We start from the raw sequence: 26,454 nt of genomic DNA, 5'->3' as shown, positions 1-26,454 counted from the left end.
AGAGAGAGAAAGAGAGAGAGAGATGCTGACATTCATTTCGATAAATGGATGTTATTACTGCAAACGGTTCAGAGCGTCCCTATGTGCAGTGTAAGACAGTGGGTCGCCTTTGGAAAACCTAATGGATTTCTTTACAGCTCTAAACAGGCAGATATTATTTTTGCTCTATAAAGGACAAAGCTTTGCTTTTTAATTCAATTCAGTGCATTCATCTCAAGGCAATTTACAAGGCAAAATGATCCATATAATGTCTAATTATTAAGAATACAAGATGGTTCAAAATTAGTTCACATGAATCCTACACACAAGTCAAACCCATTTATTTACATTTTACACAAAGTGTAATTTAATTCATCCAGAAGATATTCACACACCCTCACTTTTTCCTCGTTACATTACGTTCAGTTTGCCTTCTAAAAAGTAAAATCAAAGTACCCGCTGTTTACAAAGTTAAACCATGCCTTTAGACATTTTTCTAAGTTTGTTAAAAATGAAAATAATAGCTATATCAATATTCACAGCCATTCATTCAAAGTCTGCAGTGGTTCACCACATCAGGAGTTCTCAAACTTTACGACCAAATTCTATGAAAGTTTATGTTTTTATATAACAACATCCACAGCTTCATTTTCTGCGCTGTGGTGTTCGGTGGATCCAAACCAAAAGACTTGAGACATGACTTCAACGTCTCATAATTTCATTCGGTCTTTTGCCAATTGTCTTGGAAACATTTTTCGTTTTGAAGTTCAGTTCCTCTTGGTGGCTGTTCTGGCAAACAAAGTTACAGAATAGATCTTGATTTTACATAATTTTACTTTGTGATTAAATTTGACCATATTTGACTAAGACTCGAGTCAAGTCTGGTACGTCTTGCCTTGGGACTTGACTTGGCACTGCCATGTCTTTACTTTGTTATTGACTCAAGACTTTGGTGGATAGACTTACGGCTCAGTTGTGACTTACAAAAATCCGTGGGTCCAAGCTTTGAGTTCAAGTATCAAAGTCTTTTACTTGTGAGTGGTAGTATGATGGAGTGGGAGTAGAATAGACAGATTTGGACCTTGGCTGCTGTAGCATGAGTGCTGCTCTGGCCAGGTGGTCATGTTGGTCATTCTTGGGGTCCCACAGAATGAGGTGGAGAGTCACTAAGTGGAGGGGTCTTTACATTTCCATCCTGGACTTGCATGTGATTGTAGATAAGTGGAGGACAATGAACCAAAAGCAGAGACATTATGATATCTAATTCCTGGTGAGAAATTTCTCAAAAATATTTGTCAGGAGAATTGTCTCCAGGGGATTGAACGTCCAACCAAGTGCTTCGTTGGCCAAGCACTCGGGGATCAGTTAGTAATTCAGTCAGTAACCTTCCAGAAGTCATGACGCACTAGAATCATTCCTACTGAGATTAAAAGATCTCAGAATAGCTAAAATTATCCATTCTACCAAGGGAAAGAGAGGCGAATTATTGGAGTCAAACAAATGGTTTAGATGTGGGGATTAAGAGATTTCCAAGGAGATTTCTTGGTCTTGAGTTGCTCTGACCCAGCTGTTGGGTTGTTTCTTTACAATCAGGACATGTTTGATTTCCATACATATCCAAGAAGTCCCAAGAAGAAAACAGGTGAAAAACATGAAAAGGCCGTAAATTCCCTATTGGAACAAATGGTTAGGTATATTTTGGAAGTGCTACCATGCCATTTTCTCGAGATAGAAACAGACTATAAAGCTCCGCCACAGCAGCTGTTACAGGAATCCATGAATAAGAGCAGCTCATAGCAGCATGGAGCCTGAAATGTACAAGAGGCTTTTTGTGAATGGACCCTGACTCTGGTCTGCCATTACACCCAGACTGTTGTCTGGAGCTCTTCATTATCCCAGGCAGGGCTTAAATCCAAGCATTATCCCCATTCAACCTGCATTTGTCTGTGAGTTCGTATGTGTGTGTGTGTATGAGTCGTGTCTTAGTTTTGTGGCTCATCGCTTGCCTGCTGTCACAGAGATCATACACTCTGTAATAGGTAGTAGATGCCTCACCTGAGCACCTGTTGTGAATGTTTGTGTTAGCATGTCATACCTGGGGGAATTACCTCTATTTACAATGCAGATGATCAATCCATGCGCCCACATAAATTCAGTCGTGATTTTACCAGCATAAAGCTATTAGGGTAACGAATGTGCACCACGCGCACACACACACACACACACACACACACACACACACACACACACACACACACACACACACACACACACACACACACACACACAAACACACACACACAGATACACACATAACTATTTGAAACACCCTTATCATGCTGCTGTAACCATGGAGAGTTTGAGGGAGGGAAGTTTGAGGAAATTAATCCAGGATGAAAAGATTTTTCATTCTGATTTCAGTGTTTGCTAGCTGGGTAAGTCAAAAGAATGAAAGTGCAGAAAGATTTCAACTTAAAACAAAATCACAATCTACATTTAAAGCTGCAGTATGTAGTATCTCTTATTTTAAAAAAAGTTTTACATGTTGTTGATGCTGTCACCATGCCATTACAGTATGACAGATCATCTGTGAAAGGATCAATCTCCTCCACCTCCTCCCTGAGCTACTGTTGACGTCTGCTTTTTGTCGGGAGCAGAGCATTTCTTCAACTAATCAGAGCCAGGAGGAAAGTCTTAGTGCTGTCAATCAACATCCTGTACTCGCTGCTCGATGAGCTAATGGTGGAGAAGCAACTTACTGTTACAGGAAAACTGTTTATCCGCCATCGTCCATGGGCATGCGTTCACAACAATCTGTTTCAACAAATGTGTAGAATTTTTTTTTTTAATAAAAGTTACATACATAACTTTAATATGTATGTAACTCTTAACATACATATGACATTTTAACAAAAATTAAGTCTGTTTTCCATGTAGTCATGGTTTTTAACTGGCCATCTAGTACACATTGTACCATGATGAAAAACTGCATTTTCATTTTTTGTATGTTCTACTTTGTGAAACCACATTTTTCTCTATTTCCAACTACAGCTGTTTTGGGGTGCTTCTCTATCAAATAGGCACATCTAGAAATTGAAGCTCTTTCTTTGTATAAAAGTTCGAGCTCAGTCAGTTTGAATGGAGAGCTTCTTTAAATAGCAATTTACAAACTATGGGACAATGTCTAAGTTAGATTTAGGTTTGGACTTTGGGCCATTCTAACAAATGCAAGGTTTGATCTAAGCTGTAACATTATAGTTTTAGGTGAACCTCTGAAGTCTTTAGCAGCTTCTACAAGTGTAAGGAGGACAATTCAACAGATATTATATGAAATAAAGAGCTTTACTCTCGGTTTGTGTTTGCTTTGCAGGATCAAGCATGAAAACATCGTTGCTCTGGAGGACATCTATGAGAGTCCGGACCACCTCTACCTAATCATGCAGCTGTGAGTTAAACTTCATGCTCATTTTGGTGTGTGTTCTCAGAGGTGGTGCAATCAGTTGATGTGTGTGTTGGTGGAGCTCTAATAAAAGGGTCTTCCATCTGTTTTAGTCTTGACTGAAGCTTCCTTGCACCCATGCTTTTGTCCTCCTTTGTGTTCATGTTGAGGAACATTGCAAGCATGTCCCATTTAGATATTTAGGGATTTGTTGAAAATTAAAGTAAAATTGCATCTGGATAGTAAATGGAAACCTTCCGCCCTTCGGTGGAAGGTTAGAGCTGCTTACGTAGGAGAAGTAGATTTGGAGTTTTGGCACTGAAGCTGGAAACGGCCCTATCAAGTTCAGGTGGAAGTCCTATCTGAGGATTATGTAAGTGTAGCTGTTTCCAAGTCATTGTCAGCGGATTATCAGTAGTCACAACATATTTGGGTTCCAATGCCACCTTTCATAAAATCAAGAAGTCCACCCTCACAATAAAGGGTAAATAAATGCTGAATTGCACTTAAATACTGTACAAAAAATGTTTTGTTCAAAAACAAAAGCCGTGTCCTCATCAGATCCGTCTTTTCACATTGATCATTCCCTCTAGTATTTTACAATTTGTGATCTTTTTGTAATCGTATTGATTAGATGGAAGGAAATTTTCTCTTTTGTGTCTTTTCTGACTGTTGAGAGTGACGGGTTCTTTCACCGACCATTTCATTGCATGTTTCTGCTCGAGTACCTGTTGCGTTTTCTGTGACTCGGACAGTCCTTACGGTGCAAACCGAACTTTTTTCTATCGCTCCTTCAGCCAACTATTACATCACCTGAAGTCCTTCTCTTGACGATCCTCCAAAGGTTGTGGCTTTAGCTAAGCTGATAAGCTTCAATGTTAAACCCAGTTAACTGAGTATTTCCGTTTCTAATGCAGATACTCCCACCTGTTGTTTCCAGAATGTCTCGGCTTGCATTAGAACGCCGTAGAATGTTTTGTTGTCCATCATTGTGTCTCTGTCATCTGTTAATGAATGAGTCTGTCACTTGGGCTCTCCTTTGTTTTCATAGCCGAGGCTGCTGTTGTTTTCTCATCGGGTTTTCCACTATCAGAGAGATAATCAGGGTTGTACATGTTCTGTTGTCCGGATGTTTCCAATGAAAAGCTCTAAAGTTCTGTAGTTAAACAGTTGGAGACAGAGAACGTCTCTTCTTGTCTTCCATCTCTACGTCTTCTTTCCTCTCCTCTCTCCCACCATCTGTCCCTTCTTTCATTTCATTGCTTTTCTCTTTCCTTTTTTTCCCCTCACACCTTATTTCCATCTCTATCACCTCATGCTTTCCCTCTGGCTTACTTGCATTTTTTTATTACTTGCCATGTTCATTTTTGTCCCCAGTCGCCATCTGTTAATGGAACATGGGTTAGTTTCCATAGTTACAGGGTCAAAGGTGAGCAGTGGGTATTGACGCTGCAGAATAACATCGAAAAATGAGGCTGTTGGAATTTTCTTTTTGCTTAAGACGGGAACTGGCACCATTTCAGTTCATAAGGGGGGAAATGGATGAATGCTTCAAGGACATTTTGTACTCTCCAGATATGAATGAATGAAACTTAACATGCAGTAATCGGATGAAATTAAAGATGACAATATGTGCAAATTCAAAGATGTGATACTTACAGCGCCTTTCCCTCTTTTGTTTTGGTTTTTCAGCCAGCCACTGGTAGGCCTGTCACGATAACAAATTTTGCTGGACGATTAATTGTCTAAAAAAATTATTGCAATAAATGATAATATTGTTTCAAGACCTTTTGACACTGATTTAATGGAATTGACTAATAATATATGTGATTTCCTGATAGATACACCTTATTTTCAAAATAATACATAACACTGGAACTGATAAACTAAATAAGCAAAACAACCAAAAACAAAATGAATTCTCAGTCTCCATTAACAAAAAACGTACTTGACGTATAGCCACTGGTCATTTGTGCAACTCCAGAGTATTTTTTCCAGCTCCAACAGAATACATACAATAAGTGTATTTCAGAATACCTAAAATACATACTGAAAAAAAGAAAATGGAGCTCCAACGTATAAAAAACTGAGGTAATTTGTTACATGTAATCAAATTAAGTTGGTCAAACTTAATTTATTCATATTTGTTTAACATGACAATTTAATAAACTTAATATATTTACTTGGATAAACTTAATTTGATTACTTGTAACAAATTAAATATTTTTTTTAATTTCAATCCACTCCCATCTACTACAACATAGACATAGACAGACTATACTGTCATTTCACTGCACAATTCAAATGTACATATTAAGAAACATTTTGTTGCAAGACTCCAAAAAAGTGATAAATTGTTTGTGATAGGTAAGCAACAAATTAAACCATATTTTCCTCACAGAGGTTTTGGCAGAAATGTTAAGGGGATAATTCGCTCCCAAATTCTCATGTTGCCTTGTTAAAACACTCTCTGTGTAAATTGGTGCTACTGCCAGATAGTTAAATTGATATATTAAGTTCATGTCTATATGCAAATTGAGATGCGTCCATCACAGTTTTTGAAGCTAATTTTGATTATTTTTGTTACACCCTAACCTGACACTACCAAATCTGACGTTAAGCTAGCAGGAAGAAAAGCATGTTTCTTCTCTTTTTTTGTGACTGAAAGTTAAAATCTGTTCATAATTAAATGTTTATTAAACATAAGATGACATCCAAGGCAACATGTTGTGAAACTTGGCTATCTTGAATTGCTTAGGTAAAAAGTTTCATGGAATGGATGTTGCTTGCTACTCCTAGACCCCGTACATACACACAGAGATGCTACTGGATGGATGTTGATGGAAGTGTTACTGAAATGTCACAGCAATGACCCAGTGATACAGTTGGTTTATCTCATGATGCACTATTCAGATGCTCTATCTGCATTAATGAAGATTAATATAATTAATTATAATTAATATACCTCAACATACCAAATGCTTGAAGTGACTCCAACAGCAAGACTGACCAGCCTATTTTTTGAATAATTCAGCGAAGAATTATTTGACTTATTGAGGGCAGTCGACCGTTAAATATGGAACAACAATAAAAACACCATGATGTCACAGCAAAACGCACCCTGTCCTGATGAAGGAGCACATTCATCCCCATCCAAACATTATATAACATGGTGGATACTATATACTTCATAGACAATAGAGCACTTGATGCTTCACAAAATTGGCTTAGATTGTTAATATTAAGAAAAAACACAATTTAAGATAGTCAACATACTGGGGAGGACAAGAAACAGTGCTTTAATTCAATATTTGTGGTCAAATAGCTTTAAATGTACTGTTGCGTTAGACTCTTACTGTTGTGTAATTTAAGGAACCCTCCTGCTATAATCAATCATTAATTATATATACCACAAACAAAGTCAATGTTACACCGCTGTGTAACAGAGTAGTTGCTGTGACAGAATTCGCTGAATTTTCCTTTATTATGTAAGCATAGACAAAATGATTTCTTTTCAAAACTTTCTCAAGCATGTTGTATTAGCAATTCACCAATAAGCACTGATAGTATTACAAACATGCATCATCATTCTTTATTTCTCCTGTTGTAATCAAAAGGTTTGAGACTGAGAATGTTGCTTTTTCACTCATTTGTTGCTTCAGGTTTTATGGGGGCAGTTTGTATCTAGTACAAATTGCTGTGAGGAGTCATCAAATGAAATGCAGTTAGCCGCAAAGGTAATAAAAGTTAATGAAAAATACTTCAATCATGAAAACCTCTTAGGAACTGTGCTTAAGCCCTGCCACTAATTGACAATAAGCTAAGGGGAAACTGTTAATGAAGACCAGGCAGCTGGTATCACTCTGTCATTCTGATTAAATCAGATGGACAGAATGGCTGCTTTAAAGGAGTTGCTGTTTGAAATCATTCTTCCTTTGCAAACCATGGCTACCTCCAAGCAAACACATGCTGTTTTTATGTCTTTGCTGCAACTCTCAAGACTGCACCAAAAGCTTTGTTCCAGGAGAGACGTTAGCTGCTGCAAAAACAGCTTTAAGACACCCAAGAAGATACCAGGAAATTGTTGTAAGGGAGATTTAACTCGGGGAAGTGGTGACCAGAAAAGTAAACTCTGGTGCAGTTTGAATGCATATGTGTATGCAGTGGCGCAAAAAGTGGGTATGCAGCGCATGCAACGCATAGGGGCGCTGCACCAGAGGGGGCGTCAAAACCCCGTCTGGAGGGGCGGCGCGCTGATGATGCCTTCGCATACACTTCAGCGCGCTCTTACGCTCCTTCACCTCGCGCACATAACAGGGTAAATGTAGTGAGTCTTCGTCTCGGGGGACCGGGGGAAGCGCCGATTTATGTTTTCGCATCCACCTGAATAATATGTAGTTGCGACCTTGTGTGTACGCCAAGTGGAACGGAGGCCGCTCCAGTTATAGGAAGCAGACTATAGTACAGGACATTCTGGGTAAATAGAATCAAAACAAATGCTCACATCTAGCACTGGATGGAGAAATGGCTTGTCTTTTGCCAAAGATGAAATTGAAATCCTACAGCCACTAAAGTCTGACTCTACTCTATTTTTCTACTTCATGAAGAAGGAAGTTGCACTCAGTTTCTTCTTCAAAGGTTTTCATGTTGTTTTCTTCAGTGGTTCTTGGTGCAGCGCCACTACAGGCAATGAGGTGAACAGGTCTTTCAAAGGATTTGGTTTATTTTTAACAGTGCAGTGTGAAATAACCACAACATCTGGAAGTGGAACAAATGTTGTAATTTTTTACCCCAATCAAACAGAGTCAACCAGACTGTCAGGGGTGAAAGCACTCTAAAACTCTGCCATGAGTAGAGAATAGCATCAAAATATCTCCCAAGAGCAACTTTGTCTATTGATGCAGGAACAATTTAGTGATATTTTTTTCCCCACTATATTGCAATTGAGCACTGGTTCTAAAAGAATGGAATGACTAAGACCCTGTTCATACAGAGACGCCTTTAGGCATATCTGCAAAAGTTTGTTTTGTCTTTTAGACTGTGCGTCCACACAGATCTGGGGTGTGAGACTCCAGAAATTAGTATTTTTGAAATTGGGTCTCAGAGTGGATACGTTTCCATGTGTACATGCCAGCTGAGTCTTGCCATGCCAGCAAGTTTTAAACAACAGAGTCGTTTAAAACTCTGTTGAAGTTTTAAACGACTGGATCTTATTACGCCCTGCCGCTAACGTTTAGCCATGACTTAAGTAATGTGCCAGCTCAATGAAGTTTACCAGAAATTGCGTATTTACCATGTGGGCAGTAGGGCAGGAACATCTTTAGGAGCAAGAAAATATATTAAACATTCTTCTTGCTCCAACTTTAAGTGCTCAATATTTGGAAGCGTAACCAATACGGACAGAATGGCTTCACTTCCTCTGCTGCAATTGCCAACGCGACAAAAATCCTAAAACAGCGCAGAAAATCAACATCATCGTTCACAACATTTTCTTCTTCTTCTGTTTGCTGATTGGCCAAGTTGAAATTCAATCAGCAAGAGAAGTCAAACTCAATGAGAGAAATCCCAGAGAGAGAACTGAAGGGAGATGAGAACAATTCATCATATCATAGGAACCAGGCTGGGAACAAACATACTTATGTATAAAACAGTATTTCCTTTATTGTAGTAATAATAGTGGAAGGTTTGAAATAACCTTTTGACGTATTTTAGCTTACTGTACTGACATGAAGTACTTGAGTGCAGCTTAAATCTGAACATAAATCATTGCTCAAACAGGCTTATGCATAATCTGAGAGACTCTTTGAGTGTCTTGACTTGTTGATTGATTCTTGTAGTTGTGCAGCTTATTTTATTCCGTTACATATCCTTCCCCCCCCCTTCTTCTTCCAGTAATGTTCAAGCACCCTCCTGCCTTATGCGTAGACAGATGTTGAAATATAGAAGACACAGTGAGAGAATTGGAGGGAAGCAGTGTCAGTGCTGCAGTCTGCTCTCATTTTCATCGCCGAAATGTATTGTAGTATGTGCAGCGGTTTAATCGTGAGGTATTGTCTATCCTCTCTAATAAAAGATGACACCCAAACCGTGTCCTCGAGCTTCTGTAATTACCACGCTGGTTCTGATCTCTAAGTAATAAGTAGCCTCGTTTGTTATAATTATGCACATTTACAGAAATGTCAGTTTTCCTTTTTTTTTTCTCTTTCCAAACTTCCAGAAATCTCATTTAGGGAGCAAGGGTTTGGTGTAATTGCAGCACGGCGGATCAATGCGCTCTTCCCCTCCGCTGCCCTTCAACGCGGCCTGTCTTACGTAACCCCGAGCCCAGGGAGCCAATCAGTCCATGTTCCGATGGAAATCAATGCCAACCCACTGCAACTCTAAATGAATGCTGTTTGTTGTGAATTAAATGTTAAAGATGAGATCCATTCAGCAAAAGGAAAGAGGGAGTCTGGCTTTCAAGAAAAAAATAAAATCCAGATGAAAGTATTTCAAGTTAGACAGCTACCTCTGTCGATGCGGGCATTAGTATGCTTACTGCATTCTGCCTGGGTTCCAGTTCCTGGTGCTAAACTCGCATAGAAGCTGCAAAACAGTTCCGAGTTGGCTGCTTTCGTTTCAGCGTTTAATATCGCGATGTTGCTTCACACGCTTTCGCTGAAATCCATTGTTTGTGTTATTAAAGTCATAACTTCAGAGACAGAGACATTTCATTTAAAGCTAGAAAAAAATCTCAAAGAGCGACTGGAAGTGGTCGACAGAGTAAAAGAACTAAAATCATCAATAAGTCTTATTTCTCATTATGCCAAACAGCACACTTAGGATCAAAAGTAAAATAAATTAAAGAAAAAATAAATACCATTATAAGAAATGATGCCTGTTCATCTTCATAATGCATAAAAATACTTGATTTCAAAGAAATGTTTTTCTTTGACATCTGTTTAATAATCCCTTATTTATATAGGAAAATATCTTGAGATTCGTTGTCTCATTTACAAGAGATGCTGCATACATCAACAACAAATGACATGAAAAACTGTCATTTTTTCATGTCATTTGAAAAAATGTTAATAGATTAATTTGAAAAAGTTAATAAATTAATATAATTTATTAACTTCTAATAATCAATACCATACATTATCAACTGAGTTGATACAAGATGATTAAAAGTACAAGGGCGGGAAATAAGGGTCGGACAGGGAGGACGTGGTGATATATGGGTCTCAAATATGAGATATTAAGTTTTCCTAACTTAATGGCTGTCCTACAGTGCTCATTATAGCTGGAACATAAACTGGAAGCAGACATTCCTTGGAATGTAATGCAATATTAGTTACTGACCATAATAACTATATTAATTTACTATATTGGCCCAAATTTCCTGTGCATAAATATTCTGTTTCAGCTGAGGTTTTTTTTTTCTTTCTCTCTCTTAAAAATAACACTACAGCTCGCAATACTGATGCAGGCATTTTTGTTTTATAATTTGATTAGGCTGCAATACATTCCTATCACCACAAGGGGAGCTATAACTCCGATAGATCTCCCGTTTTCTTTAGTAAACTGAACAAAACATCTTTATTTTATTATTGTCAATTTTTTTTTTTACAAAATATGTTAGAATATTTTATAATACTTCTCCAGTGATTAGAACTAAATGTACATATTCTGTGACAAATCAAAAAATACGGTATTAAGATGAATATTTTGTGTCAGAATAAGAATGGTTTTATTTGGCCAGGAAAACAAGAAATTTAACTTTGGAAAAAATAAAGCAAAAAATAAAGAAAGACATGTTCGTATATGTATATGTACACAAAATGCCTGTTTTAAAGGTGGGTTGTGGTCAGTATAACAACCATTTGCTGACCTAAAATTAAATCCAGATTTTAAAAAAGCGATTTCATTACCTTCTGTTAGCTTATACACAAACTCATAGCAGCGAAAGCCTAAATCAGGCCAAGTTATTAAAACCTTTACCTAATATCCCTCTAACTGCTTTATTAGGTTATGTTTGCACAGATTATGAATGTTATGCTGATGAAATAATTACTGTGTGTGAATAAACACAACCTTGATCAAGAAAAGCCAAGGTGGACGGTGTTGAGTGCAGCAGTGGCTTATTTCTCCCTCTGAAGGCAGCTATTGACTGCAGCAGCTCCGGTCAGAGACCTGGATATGTTGGTGTGATTATAGCCCTTCATCTCTGCCATGATGAAACCCTCTCTCCCCCTTACACACACATGCATGGACACACACATAAAGGCTCGCTGTCAGCCATGATGCACAACCATCTTCTCCTGAGAGCATTTAGACTGTGTGCCTGTTACCAGATCAGCTAGAAGAGGGGAAACGGAGAGTCGGTGAAAAGGAAGGAGGATGGACAATTCCAGCGTTTAATCTAAGAAGAAGGACTTGGGTTTTTGTCACTGTTTGGTTGCAGTTGAAAAAATACCTAATAATATGTCTGGAGCCCAACTGTGATGGTGAGATGACAAATGTTAATCACCACAACTAAGAAAAAAGGTTGACAAAAAAAGAAGATAATGAATGAAAACTTGTAAGTTTATGTACTATTATACAGGACAAGGCTTCACTAGGAAGTTTTCTAGTGTTAGGATTAGAAACATGTTTCTGAGGTAAAAAAAAAAAAAGTTAAAGTTGACAGAAAAATTTTAAATATCACTAGTTAATTACGTGTTATTGGGAGACATTTTAACAATACTTAAACACCAACTATAGTCTTAAAAAAGGCAAACATAAAAAAATACAATTAAAATAAATATCAATAATTTTTCTAATTCAGTTGTTTCATCCTAATTAAAGTGTCCAAATTTGTTTAATCCCTTATCCATGACTTGTCACTTTATTTGTTGAAGTGTTTAGACCGTCTGTGTGTGTCATTTTGTCCTTGCTTCGGTGTGCATGTAGGTTTGTGTGGGAGTTCCTGTATTATTGCCATGCTCTCCTTACGCAAACGCTTATGCAACCATGCAGCCTGGTGGCTGATCTCCCTTTTGCAGTCTGCGCATAAGTGTGTGTGTGTGTGTGTGTGTGTGTGTGTGTGTGTGTGTGTGTGTGTGTGTGTGTGTGTGTGTGTGCGTGTGCGCGCGCGTGCGTGCGTGTGTGCGTCCGTGTGTGTGCGTGTGCATGTGTGTGTGTTCTTTTTTATGGTACATGTAGAGGGCATTTAAAACTAATTTCACCAAAAAACGAGGTCATTTATGGGAAGTGAGGACATTTTCCTTGTCCTCACTTTTTTTCAGTTGGGATGCGCTCAGCTGGTTAAGTTAAGAGGTCTGGTGTAAATTAGGTTTTGTTTTATGGATCTACGCTTTTTGCACTTTATCAAGTCTACAGGACATCATAGTGCTTCACACTACATTCAATCATTCACCCATTCACACACACATTCATCCACACATAGGCCTGACACGATAAGAAATTTTGCTGAGCGATTAATTGTCTAGAAAATTATTGCGTTAAATGATAATATTGTTTCAAGACCTTTTGACACTGACTTAATGGAAATGACTAATAATGCATAGATTTCCTGCCATAGATAGATACACTTTATTTTCAAAAGAACACATAACACTGGAAATGATAAACTAAAGCAAAACAACCAAAAACAAAAATAAAATGGATTCTCAGTCTCCATTAGTAAAAACCGTACTTGAATAAAAACTAAACAACATAAAGCCAAAGTGAAAATAAATTCTGCATTCAACCAAAAGAGTGCAGATATGAAGTCTGTACTATATTGCCCTTCAATAATCACTAGATTTAAATAGAGAAGACGGCCACATTCCACTACCTAATGCAGTAGTTCACACTACACGATTTTTTGCCCCTATTTTCGCTGGTGATTTCGTAACCGATCATCCTGTAGTGTGATGTAGATCGTCGTGGCCGCTCCGATCTAAATCAGGGGTTTTCCCCGACCAGGAGCTTAACGCAGTCTGCTGAATGTGACAGGTAGCCAATCAGAAAGCGCGGATTCTCCTACTGCTTTCTGAGGGGATATAACGAGGGGAATCCAAAACAGCTGACACGGCGCAACCTGAAGTCCAGCGGACATCGGAGATTATATGTGGAAACAACATTAACATTTATTTAACATTTCGTGCAAAGGATATAGAAATGACAAGGAGAGGATATGGAGCCAAATTGCTACCGCAGTTGATAAACCGGGTAACTTTTCAGCTGTTCTTCGTTCACTTGACAAAAATAGGTTATAATGATTTTCATTCGGTCAGGACTTTACGCTGACTCTAGCCACATGCATCACAGGTAGATTCTAGTAAAGCATTGATTAATGCCTGATATTAAAATTAGTTAACTGGACTTGTAGCCCAAAATAATGGCTGTGTGCGCTGGACATTACACTAAGGAAATAGGAAGGGAAGGTCAGTGGAGAACACCGGAGTTCAGCCTTTTTTCATTCAGTGTCATCAAGAGAAAGAAAAAAAAAAAAGCAGGAAGAGACGATAAAGCCGATAATTAAAATGAGGTCGATAGGTTTATTTTATCGTGCGATTAATTGATTTGTTGTTTATCGCAACAGGCCTATCCACACACACATTAAGGATAGGGTTAAGGAAAGTGTCTGGGTTAGACATAAATACACTTACTAAAATGAAAGAAAGCCAATACTCAAAGTTCTCATTTGGATACAAGTACAAGAATGCATGTGTGTGTGCTTTATCCCTTTCCTGTCACTCCCAGACAAGGCTTCTCGTGAAAACCGACTGTCCTCTTTGAAGAGCGACAGAGAGGATTAGCAGTTAATTCTGATCCCCCTCTTTTCCAGAAACTTCATTAGTTTGACTTCAATAAGCTCTAATCTGATCTGTCGCCATGACGACGCCTAACAGATGCTAAAGGCGGCAGGGTTTGCCCTTGCTGATGTTTTTGCCTGTGTTCAATGCACTTTTTTATGTCTGTGTTGTTGTCAGAGGCTTAGTTTTAAAACATGCTGGATATAGAGGCAATTCTTGAAAAAATAACCTGATGCAATGAAACTGTTTTTAAATTATCTTTGTATTTTTTTGTCAAAGTGCTGTACCTTGAAAAAGTATGACCCTATAAACTTTTCCACATTTTATTGAGATTTTTTTGTGACATACAGAGACAAAGCTGTACAATATTATAAATAGGAAGTAAAACAACAGGTTAGTTTTACACAGAAATTTGAAGGTGTAACCCGTCTGGAGTCTATACTTTATAGAAATACATTTGTACTGTAGTTTACAAGTTCTTTGAGATTAGAATATGTCTTTGCAAACTGACTCACTCAACAAGAAAAGTATAGATGTTACAGAGCAGCATAGGATGCTGCCATTTACAGATTGATATTAAAGTTAATGAACAATAGGGGTCAACAGTATTGTCACAAGATGGTAACAAGATGAAGGAAGCTAATGGAAAAAAAAAGCACAATTATTAGCGACAACCTTTAGTGGGGTATTGACTGAAATATCTATAAAAAAGTTTGTTTGGAAGTGGAGTCGGAGTTAAGAGTGGTGGGATTGTGATGTGATGCACTTCACTAATACAGACTTCTTTCATAAGTTCATAATTGTAATTTTCAGACAAGATCGGAATTAGTTTGTTCATGCTGCAGTGAAAAAGTCAGATAAAAGGGTTGGATTTGGAAAAAAAAAAATCTGATTTAGGTCAAATTTAGGAAAAAATAAAAATCAATTTACATTCTACTTGGGGGAAAAATTAAGTTGGATTTAGGCCACATTTGCATGCTGCGAGAAGGTGACCTTATACTTTTTTTGTCTACTTGAGTTGTGGTTCTGCAGCTCCTCCAGAGTTACCTTTAATTCCTGGTTGCTTACTCTCACCTGAAACACACTGTCTCCGAGGTAAAACATGGTGGCGGCAGCCTAATGCTGTGGGGATCATTTTCTTTTGCTGCAGGTGGAAATGTGGTCAAAGTTGATTTGAGTTGGGGGTCCCTGAACGTAAATGCACGCCACACTTTTCAGACATGTATTTCCAGAAACATTTTCAAATACTTTCTCAAGATAATGGCATCTTTGCTAAATAATGATTTTGTAAACATTGAAGGATTCTTTTTTTTTTTTTTTTAAATATCAAGTGTAAAGCGTAAATTAAAGAGGAACACTAAAATCCCTTCAGACCTTTTTGATCAAGACTACTTCAACAGAATACACAGGCTGACATAGAGACTGTCCTCCACCAGGAGGAGCCATAAGTTTGACTAATAGCAGATAAAACACAGCTCACCTGGATAAACTGTGCGTCATTTAAACCTGAACAAGTTATTTCATGTGGCAAAGAGTCATAAAACATAAAAGCAGTTATTGCAAGAATCTCCCAGAGGGGAGAAGTTTTATATGAACTCGAGTTTTTCTTGGATCAGATAGGACATTTTCCCAGATGAATTCCATGTGCAGACACTAAGAGCGCTTGGTTTATTGCTGCTTGGGCTAAAACAGCAAATGAAACCAGGATTAGACATTCTCACTCCTCTGCACCATGGAGTGGGCTTCCCAGCTTCTGATGAAGTTTTTTTTTTAAGAAAAGTATTGATATGTTTGAAAGCATGATGCATGCTTTAGCTCTGCAGGAACACGTGTGTCTGTGTGTGTGTGCGCGCACGTGTGTGTGTGTGTGGGGGTGTGTGTGTGTGTGTGTGTGTGTGTGTGTGTGTGTGTGTGTGTGTGTGTGTGTGTGTGTGTGTGTGTGTGTGTGTGTGTGTGTGTGTGTGTGTGTGTGTGTGTTTGTTGCACATGCCTCACAGGCTATGACTGGAAACCTCTCCACCTCATAAATAACCTGAAGTGCTGACCCATAAACCCCCCAGCGTCTTGCCGTATATTTCAATGAAAAGGACAGCCATGCAGGCATATTTTTGTTGGTGGATCTTTTTCCAGTTGTTTACACACACACACACATTATCTCTCTCGCCTCAGGGTGTCGGGGGGAGAGCTGTTTGACCGAATTGTGGAAAAAGGATTTTACACAGAGAAGGATGCGAGCACGCTGATCCGACAAGTCCTGGATGCCGTGAACTACCTGCACAAGATGGGGATCGTGCACCGGGACCTGAAGGTTAGACTGGCATACACACACGCGCACGCACACACACACGCAAGCACGCACGCACGCACGCACGCACATACACACGCTTATGTGCATTCACCTATTACATTTAAAATTCATTGGAGTAATCTGTTCTCACTTAACATTAGAAATTAGGGGTCAACATGTCACCTGCCAGCTGTTGGAAACAGAAAAGTGCAGAATAAAGCTCTACACTTTGACGAAAAAGCTACTTTTTTATACGTTCTAAAGTTGCAGCTTGCCAGTTTTGATTAAAAAAAATATGTCAAATCAACAGTAAACTACAGTTCCCTTCAAAGCTATTCAGATACCTTGAACTTTTTCATAATATTTTCAAACTACAAACTTCAGTGTATTACAATGAAATTTTATGCAACGTAAAGTAGGAAAATTATGAAGGTGTTCTAAGTGTTTTGCAAGCAGGAATCTGAGAAGTGTGGTGTGTCTTTTCTATTAATCCACCTTATTCTATTCCATAATTACCAATAAATCTGGCCTTTATGGAAGTGTGGCAAAGGGAAAGCCTTTCTTTAAAGAAAACTGTAAGAAGTTATGTTTGATGTTTGCTTCTATGGAGGATTGATGCTGCCAAAATTGGTAATTGAAGAAATGTCATAATAAAGTAATTAATGTGACAAATATTGCATCAAAAAAGTAAAACAAATGAAGCTTTCACTACTTATTTGATTATAAAGTTTAATTGGTATCTAATTGTTTTATTGGTTTCTTTTTTAATTATTTTATGTTTATATATATTTTCTCACTTTTTCATATTCTGTATTTATTGAATTTTTTTTTAATTACTGTGACTTTTTCTTCTTCTTCTTCTTCTTCTTCTTCTTCTTCTTCTTCTTCTTCTTCTTCTTATTATTATTATTATTATTATTATTATTATTACTATACTTTGATTTATTTTCTCAGACAATGCAAAGCGGAAATATTCCAGGAGAAAAAAAATCAATATATGATAAAGAAAAGTGACGGTAAATAAAAAAGTACTAAATAAATACAGAATATGGGAAAGCAATAAATAATGAAATAAAATGTGACAGCAAATGGTGCTCTGGTCAGACAAGTTAAAAAAATGAACAAAGCTGGTCAACTCTTAATGTCAAGAGTTTAGCATATTAAAGGGAACTTCACTTGTACAAAGTACAAAAATATCAAGCTTTCACAGAACAGCTGTGTTAGATGAAATGACACACTCTGTTTATTGATTAGGTGTCTTCTAAGGATTGTTGCTTGTATTGAATTTTATTTAGGTGTGGCACAAATTTTAGATTTTCATTTGTAAATATTGTTGAAATGCATGTTAGGTTTAACATAGCAGAAAAAAACACAACAATGTTTTTTCAATAAAAATTTTGTTGGGTTTTTATTGGGAAAACCCTACAAAGTATGATGAGGTTCATATGGAGGCCCATGTCTGACGTGAAAGGAAAAAATAAACGCCCAACAGGAAGTCATCATTTCTGCTAAAATATAGTAGAACAGACGCTACCATCTGTTCTTTTACAGTCATAATCATGAGATAATTTTTACTTTCTAAATCATAATTATGAGATACAGTCATAATTATGAAGTTCAAAGTCATGATTATGAGATACTGATAATACTCATAATTATGAGTTTGAAAGTCATCATTACAAGTATTAGAACGTGTAATGATGACTTTCTGTTTGGCTTTTATCTTTTTCTTTCATGTCCAAAATCGGCTTCCGTAGGGTTTGACAAAATGTGGACATTTCCAGGGCATGAGAATGCTTTTGCAAGCCTCTGTGTATAAATTAATCTATTAGAAAGCAGTGGATGTGAAAAAGCTTTTTTTTTTAATTCCATTCTGTCTTCCTGCAGCCAGAGAACTTGTTGTATTTCAATCCACAAGACGAATCTAAGATCATGATAAGTGACTTCGGTCTGTCAAAGATGGAGGGCAGTGGCGACGTCATGTCCACAGCCTGTGGGACGCCAGGATACGTGGGTAAGCCAGTCGGACCTCCCACATTTTTAACATTTAATTTTTACCCCATTAATCAATCAATGTTCCTGTTTGAACTCACAAAGAGAAGACAATCTCATGTCAGCCAGTGGTAAATAGCCTGTAGTTGTACAGCACCAGAGGACTCTAAACCACTTTACATTACATTTAACAACCACACACTTTATTAATATAAACTTATGATCTCCAGCGATTTTTTTAGTTGCCAGTATAGATCCAAATACTAGCATTTTTGCTAACAAGACAGCTGAAATGACTTCATCAAAGCCTGACTACATGGTCCCTCCATGCTTCAACCAGGACCTCAACTTACTCTGTATAAACTGCCACGCCAGCCTACAGGAAGTTTTGTTCTCTATTGTTCGCTGCTTTGTGCGCCAGAGTAACTCACCAAGATCCAGCACCGACACGTTTCACAGGTTTTTCGTTCTGATTTTCTGTCGTTGTTGTACTGTTTTCTAACTGTGGAAAGGTGGCTTCAAATATCTGTGAACATATCACAGCTGAACTTTTTTGTTTCACTTTTTGTTCAAGAGGCAATTTAGTTCTTAACATGGTGGGAAGCATCAATTCTATAAGTTTAGTCTTACTTAAAAGACTGTCAGCTATTAGCTATGTTTACATCAAAATGTCATGCAAATTCTGCACAAACTTTTAAAATGCTGCAACAAAAGAAAAACTAAATTAGCCATGTTTCCGTCTACTGGTTTGGAGCAAATCCGCCAGTCTGTGCAAAGTGTGATTTTGTCAGATGGTGATTCTGCAAGATGTAGAGGTTGCAAGCTAGAATAGACCACACATCTTAGAAAAATGGAGACTTCTTCCCTCCAAACTGGAGCTTTGAACTTAGAAAGGGTTCTATGGTTCGTACCTCTGGTAAGGCACAGACCTGCCAGTGGAGAGGAGCTTTCACTATGTCAGAACTTATCCGGCAAATGTGTTTCTGTCTCCCCTTCAGCACATTAACTCCTTTACAACTGAAACTGGTCAGATTCCTGGAACCCAGCATGGCTTCACTGGGTTTGTGCTTGAAAAACACTTTGTTGACACATTTTTCTTTGTTATTGTTCTAATGATTCCAGTGCATTCAAAAAAACACACACACATACACACTGTCTGAAACATCACTGTTGTTGGGCTGTTTTTACTCCAGACGTATGGTATCTATTTATAAATTAGGTTGCAAATAACCAGAGGCACCAAATGAAAACCAGATCTGAATGATGAGCACTCCAACTTTCCACTTCTTTCTTTTACCATATTTGCACAAAACTTTCATTCACATTTCTCTCCGGTCGGCCTGTTGCCGTCTCCAGTGGAAGTTAAAATGTAGCGGCTGTAAAATAGCTGAAAGTGTTGCTGCAAAAACAATAGAAACTCCATATCGGGTTCTGATTATTGTCCCTGATTTATTTATGCCAATAACAACAGCTCACAAACATTGCATGTACGCTTCAGCTTCTTGCAAGTTTATCATCCTTTGAGCTGAGTTTTCTTCGCAAAATACCCCAAGATCAGTTATGCTAGATAAATACTGCCTGCGGACGTCACCTTATGAGTCCAGCTAAAAGTTCTCATTTGGATTTATGTCTGGACTTTGATTGCACCATTCTAACAGATCCCTGTTCTTTAAAATTAAGCAATCTGCCATAGATTTTTCTTCATGTTTTTATAGTTGTCTGAGTGGAAAGTGAATTTGCAGCAACATATCTGATCCTGAACGGGGCAGATTGATGTGGACTTAAAATCTGAACGCGGTATCTTGTAGTCTTTTTGTGATAATGAAAAAAACAATGTATTATTTCTTTTTTTAGGTTACTGTATGTCAGTGACACAACACAAATACTGTCTTGAAAAACATTCCCATTTCAATCAGGCTTCTTCAGGACACCACTTAAAGAAGTGACTGTATTAAACCAGTTTTTTTAATTCACTGAAAATTATTGATGCTGTTGTGGAGACAATAGTGAACATAATGTTTCTGATTATGCTGACGATGAAACATATTGAGAAAACTATAAACCAAAATTCTCATCACGATAAATTGTTCACGCTAAGCGAAATGATAAATGCCCACCCCTGTGCTGAAGACAGTTTTAGCAGAGATTCCACTAGGAATCGTGACCTCAGTGTGTAAAAATTGTTTTAAATCCAAATCCGGGAAAACAGAAACACTCACACAGGCTTTCACAGTGAGTCAGAACGGGCCAGTAAACACCACAGTGTACTCATTCCCCAACGGGTGTCGGGTCTCCCTTCGTGTCTGGGATGTTCAGGCTCACATCTGAACTGGACAAACACATTTTTTTCTCCGTCAGGTAGAATCCTGAAGCCGTGAGAACCTGGAGCTCCAGCAGCAGCTTTCCCACCATAAAACCAGCTGCCATGTGATTTCCATTTGGACAGACATGATGTCTCTGCATGTTTTCCCTCTTGTCAAGTCCATTAAATTGTTTTTATGTAAAAAAAAAAAAACAAAAAAAAAAACAGTTATGTAAAAGTCACATGAAACACTAACACATGAGGTCCATTACTGTCTTTTTGCCTTTGTCTTTCTCAGCTCCAGAGGTTCTTGCACAGAAGCCGTACAGCAAGGCGGTGGACTGCTGGTCCATCGGAGTGATCGCCTACATCCTGTGAGTACCAGCCCTCCTCACAATGTTACACAACTCCTCAAAACGTCACACCAGCCTCACACGGGCTCAGTAGATGGGTCGGTATGACAGAAATCTGTCTGAAGACCATCCAGATAAATGATTATATTTTGTTTCAGGAGGCTGACTGGGCCTCCTGTTTACCTACTAAGTTAAACTTGATTTATGGTTTTTAGGGAAGTACCAATCCACTCTTTTCATTTCCGATACTGATACCTGAGGTTTAGTATCGGCTGATACAGATCCGATGCAGAAAAACAGATGAATTGACGTGAAACATTCCATTTTTTTCTTTAACACAGTACATGTACTGAACACATGTACTGAACTAGACATTTATTTAGTAACTATCTGCACCAGTACATCAACACGTTGCCAACAGCTTCACAAGCTTGGTCAGACATGTACAACACAACTTTAATTTATTTAGTTAGTCCAATTATGAGTACAACAGCCATTGAAAAATAAATGCTAAATAAACTGAAACTGACAAAAACAACAGGTTGACTAACTTGGTCAAACATGCAAAGATAAACTGCAACAAACCTTTCAAATGGTTCAGAGAGCAACTTACAGTTATGATTAGCTTCCTGGTTGTGTCTGCTACTCTGCTTGCTTTTGAAATCATTTAACTAAAAATGTTTGGAAGTGTGTAATAAAATATGTATAAAACTATCAAAGCTTATAAGATTATGCTGTTCGTTTGTTGTACATGGGTCTCGCTTCGTTGGCTTTTGAGAGTTTGTACGATGACATCACAAGCTTTGAAGCTCACAGGACTAATTACCCGAAGCAGTTACACAATCGCAAGCAAACATATATTTGGCAGCAAAACATGATCTTATCAGACCAGAGAAGATTAGATTTGTTTTCAACGTTTTTGACACTTTCCAAATATGAGCCAAGAAATGAAATTAAAAATCCAGAACAGCATTATTATTTGAACTAAGTCACTTCTTAGATTTTCCTCTGATCAGTAATGCAAGCATAATCATTTAATACTGTTGCTGATTGCTAAACAGATCAAAGACAGAAAATGATTGTTTATTCACAATGAAACTTCATCATTTGCCTATTCAAAAAGCAAGCTGACATTTAAGGAATATTAGCATTTTCATGACGATACACTATCCATATATTTTGCACAATTCGTCTTGGTATTAATGTGAAAACATAGAGATCCTTAAAGAGAACCTTGTGGAACTCAGATTATGTGGTTCTAAAAGGCTAACGCTAAACAAGTGACTTTTACATGTTGATCTTTATTTTTCTGAAGATGAATTAGCACTTTTGCTTTTTTATTTTTTTTATTTTCGTAAAACAAAATCATGACTGACGTTATGAAAGGCCTGAAAAAAAAGCATGTGATTAATTCAGGTCAGCTATTTTTTTTTATTGCCAGTATGCAGCAAATTTCAATCAATCAACCAGTCAGTCAGTCAGTCAGTCAGTCAGTCAGTCAGTCAGTCAGTCAGTCAGGTTTATTTTTACAGTACATTCCAGCAACGGGATGGGGGGAAGTAAAAAAAAAACAAAAAACGTGACTTTTAAAAAAAAAGTGCTTTACATCAAAACGTTTTTGCGCTAGAATTAGGTGGTTTTTCAGCTGTAGATGTATTTTGCAAAAAACTGCAACGGAAACATTTTTTACACATGGCACCAGTTTTTACACAGTTTATCTGTAGCATCCTTGGACAATGAGTAGCAGAGCTCTCACAGCATCGCACAGTTCATCAAAAGTTGAGTTTGTCTTTCGTAAGAGTTGAATCCATAGCTGCTCTTTTTCCACAAAACGTTGCGTACATACGTAGCCGCTCCCAAGTAGAAGAGGCTTGTCGCTCCAGCGCCTCAATAAGACGTCAACATCTCCTCTGATGACTGGAATATGAATATATCTCATATTTGCATCATTCACCACTATGATTTTTAATGATTATCTTATGAACAAGCTTATTCAGATGTGACTTTGTGTTTTGCATTTAACAGAAACACGGCAATTGCAAAATTGTGTTTACTCAACACTAGCAGAATATTGAAAAAACTTTGCGCACATTGGTAAAAATGGTCATGGAAACGCAGCTGGTGTTTCTCAGCTTACTTTCTACCTCACTGCTCATTCTCACATATTCCTCTCCATATCATGTGGGTTATCAACAGAGTGAGATATTAAGGGTCAGAGGTCAGCATCATGATAACAGGAGTCAGAGGTGGGAGAGAGAGTTGCCAGGACAGTGATTGACGCGTTCCTTGTACTGACCGCTCAGTCAATCATCTTTTTTTTTCTAAACTCCTGGCAGCACAGTGTGGGTGTGTGCGCGTGTGTGTGCGTGTGTGTGTGTGTGAGCTCAGGGAACAAGCAGCTCCCTGCTCATAATTAGCGCTGGGATTCAGTCCTTGTTAGCTTTTAGCTGCTGCTCAGGTGGAAAGATCGCATCAAGTAATCATCCATGAAAATCAGCCGAGATCCGTAGTGCGCGGTCATGGATGAGTGTTCAGGAGACACACACCAGGACTCGCCTTCGTCCTGGTGTGTGTGTTCATGTTAGCATGCGTGCTAGATGGAGTGGAGAGTCAGCAGAGTGACAGGTACGTCTTTAATCAAATGGGAAAGCAGGGAAACGGACAAAATGCTTTTCTGTCCTCGCGGCAGGTACAGTCCCGGTCCCTTTCTTCCTGGTGTGTTTTCCCCTTTCTTCCTGTTTTCCGATGTGAATCGATGGAGAACGGTATTTTAATGAGTTTTATGAAAGTCTCTCGGTGCGTCCAGCTCTTTGGTAATGAGGAGCAGATGATGTTTTTTTTTTTTTGTTGAGCAGCAGCTCCGACATTGTTCTTAGTTGGCTCATGTTGAACAATCAGACTGGAACGTCTTAATAAATAGTTTTTACCCAGACTGGAAACCAGTACTCTGATATTAATGGGATTAAGGTGATTCGTTTTGCTGAGTAAGAGTAATCGTATAAAGAGCCTTACAAAAGTATGTGTAAGTCAGGAACCTGGCCTCTTTTTGTCTTGTTACAACCACATGCATTGACATTATCAATAAAACTGAACATTAAATATTTAAATATGCATCCCATAGTTTCTTTGTTGGCTAAATGACTGTTGTTTCCTGCAGGCTGTGTGGTTATCCTCCGTTTTATGATGAAAACGACTCTAAGCTGTTTGAGCAGATCCTTAAAGCCGACTACGAGTTCGACGCCCCGTACTGGGACGACATCTCAGACTCCGGTGAGCCTCAGTCGTCTTCTTCCTTCCTTCCGCGAGTGTTCAGCCGTTTCCTTGCTGCCGTGGGCCTCCGATGCATCACACACCACTTCCACATCACAGTGCCTGACCTCATTCTACAGGAACAATCATGTTTATGTGCGTTTGTGACTTGGGTCATGTGTCGTCGCCATGGTTACATGTGAACCAGCTGTGTGTGTTGATGTCTGTATTTCTTGATGATTAAGTGCTATTTGTGTTCTGTCAGGTAAAGCTGGTGTTCACATAGTCTGCTCAGACCAGTTAAAGAAACAGTAACAACGTTTAGCCCAATGTGAAACCTTGCGTCCGCCTCTTAGAGCTCTTAGCCAATAGAAAGCCACATAGATTTGCTCTGGTCTAGTGGCATTAACTGATCTTCCAGTTGGTCCTAATAATCCCACATATTTATGTTTATACAACAGAAAAGGTCTTTTAATGGCATATTTTCCAAAGAACCAGTTTTCCTGTAAATAGCATCCAATGGTTGCTATGGAGACTTGGTGACTCTAAGTAAGCTTTGGAGATTTAGCTGTGTTTGACTTTTAGGCAGGTGCCTATTGTCCGATGAAGATCAAATCCCGTAATGTCTCCAGTGAGTAAGGTCTTTCCGATTTTTAAGCGTAACTTAAAAAAAAAATTGGTTTGTTGTGGCACGTCATATTAATAACCTCAAGGAAACGGGAAGTTATGAGTTTAAGTTGAATTTACAAACAGAAAATATTTGTTAAATTTAAGCAAATTCAATGTTTTTTTTTCAGTGTTCAATCCATTATCTAAAGCTGCATATGCTTGCAGGCATTATCAATTTACACTGCTATTCATGCCTATTTTTGATTTATATTGTTTTATTTTTTCAGCCAAGGACTTTATCAGCTGTCTGATGGAGAAAGATCCATCCAAGAGGTTCACCTGTGAACAGGCCCTCAGACATCCCTGGTGAGGGAAACACACAATGTGGAGGCACCGGCGGGACGGTTACAGGCAGTAAATGCATGTTTGTGTAAAAATGTAAATGTATGTTTAGGATCGCTGGGGACACGGCACTCTGCAAGAACATCCATGAGTCAGTCAGCCGGCAGATCAGAAAGAACTTTGCCAAGAGCAAATGGAGGGTAACTTTTGCCCATTACTGTAAATTATCTCTGTTATTCAGTCTCCCTGCTGCATGTCTGCAGTTTTACTAGGTCAGTTTGTATCCGTTAGAAAGCTTCTCTGTGGTATTTTCACTGACTGAATGTAAGAATATTACAATTTCTGCATTTTTCCCATCTTTTCTCCTCCATTTTCCTCCCCAGCAAGCGTTCAACGCCACCGCTGTGGTGCGCCATATGAGGCGACTACAACTTGGCAGCAGCATGGGCAGCAGTATGGACGCCTCCAACCCCAGGCCGAGCCAGACGCAGAGGCCAGCCCAAAGCCAGAGCCAAGCGGGCCAGAACCAAACCGCTCAGAGCCAAAACAGCGGCCAGGCGGCGCCAAGCCAGGCCACCAACAGCAACGCCAGCAAGAACTCCTCCATAGATAACAACGTAGCCGCTCCACGCAAAGAATGTGAGTCAGGAATGCCAGGGGGACAGAAATGTCTGAGAGCGTGTTTGTGACTGGTGCAAAAGAAATTCCAACTAAAAGTGATACAAACAGAGACTGTAAGGTGTTTGTTTTAACATCCACCCTTAGTTTTTCCATAACATTTATGAGGGAAAATAATAGAAAGGTAGTAGTGATCAAACCATCAGCAAGTCAAGATGGAAACTCTACAGTCTCTTCTGAGCCAGAGGGAAGGTCAGTGTGGCTCATTAGAGAGAGCTGTTTGGAGAAAACCTCTCAAAAACAATGTAACAGAACGACTTTATGAAGCTTCTTTCAATTAAATCAGAAGCTGTTTGGAAAATTACCAATTTGAGATTTTTTGGCCATGATGCATTGCACCATACTTGGAGAAAACCAAACAGGTCATCAGCGGAAAGATCTCACGCCAACCGTCAAAGTCTTGGGTGCGTTTTTGGTTTAGGTTATGTCCGACAACCAAATGT

At 38.5% G+C, this 26,454-nt stretch overlaps 1 protein-coding gene across 1 annotated transcript in view; it reads left to right on the top strand.

The window, feature by feature from the left end:
• Positions 1-26,454, top strand: part of camk1da (calcium/calmodulin-dependent protein kinase 1Da) — a 64,610-nt gene that overhangs the window by 30,398 nt on the left and 7,758 nt on the right. The window contains exons 3-10 of the mRNA XM_088003135.1: positions 3,350-3,424; positions 16,369-16,507; positions 18,374-18,500; positions 21,079-21,154; positions 24,291-24,403; positions 25,279-25,357; positions 25,446-25,533; positions 25,717-25,972. Of these exons, the coding sequence (XP_087859261.1) occupies positions 3,350-3,424; positions 16,369-16,507; positions 18,374-18,500; positions 21,079-21,154; positions 24,291-24,403; positions 25,279-25,357; positions 25,446-25,533; positions 25,717-25,972 (953 nt within the window). The remainder of the gene's footprint in view (positions 1-3,349; positions 3,425-16,368; positions 16,508-18,373; positions 18,501-21,078; positions 21,155-24,290; positions 24,404-25,278; positions 25,358-25,445; positions 25,534-25,716; positions 25,973-26,454) is intronic.

This window comes from Poecilia mexicana, unplaced genomic scaffold, assembly GCF_051168715.1.
Source record: "Poecilia mexicana isolate PSO_F unplaced genomic scaffold, ASM5116871v1 scaffold_23, whole genome shotgun sequence".
NCBI classification, from domain to species: Eukaryota; Metazoa; Chordata; class Actinopteri; order Cyprinodontiformes; family Poeciliidae; genus Poecilia; species Poecilia mexicana.
The sequence above is the reverse complement of the archived record's forward strand: the minus strand, read 5'-3'. Positions and strand labels throughout refer to the sequence as shown.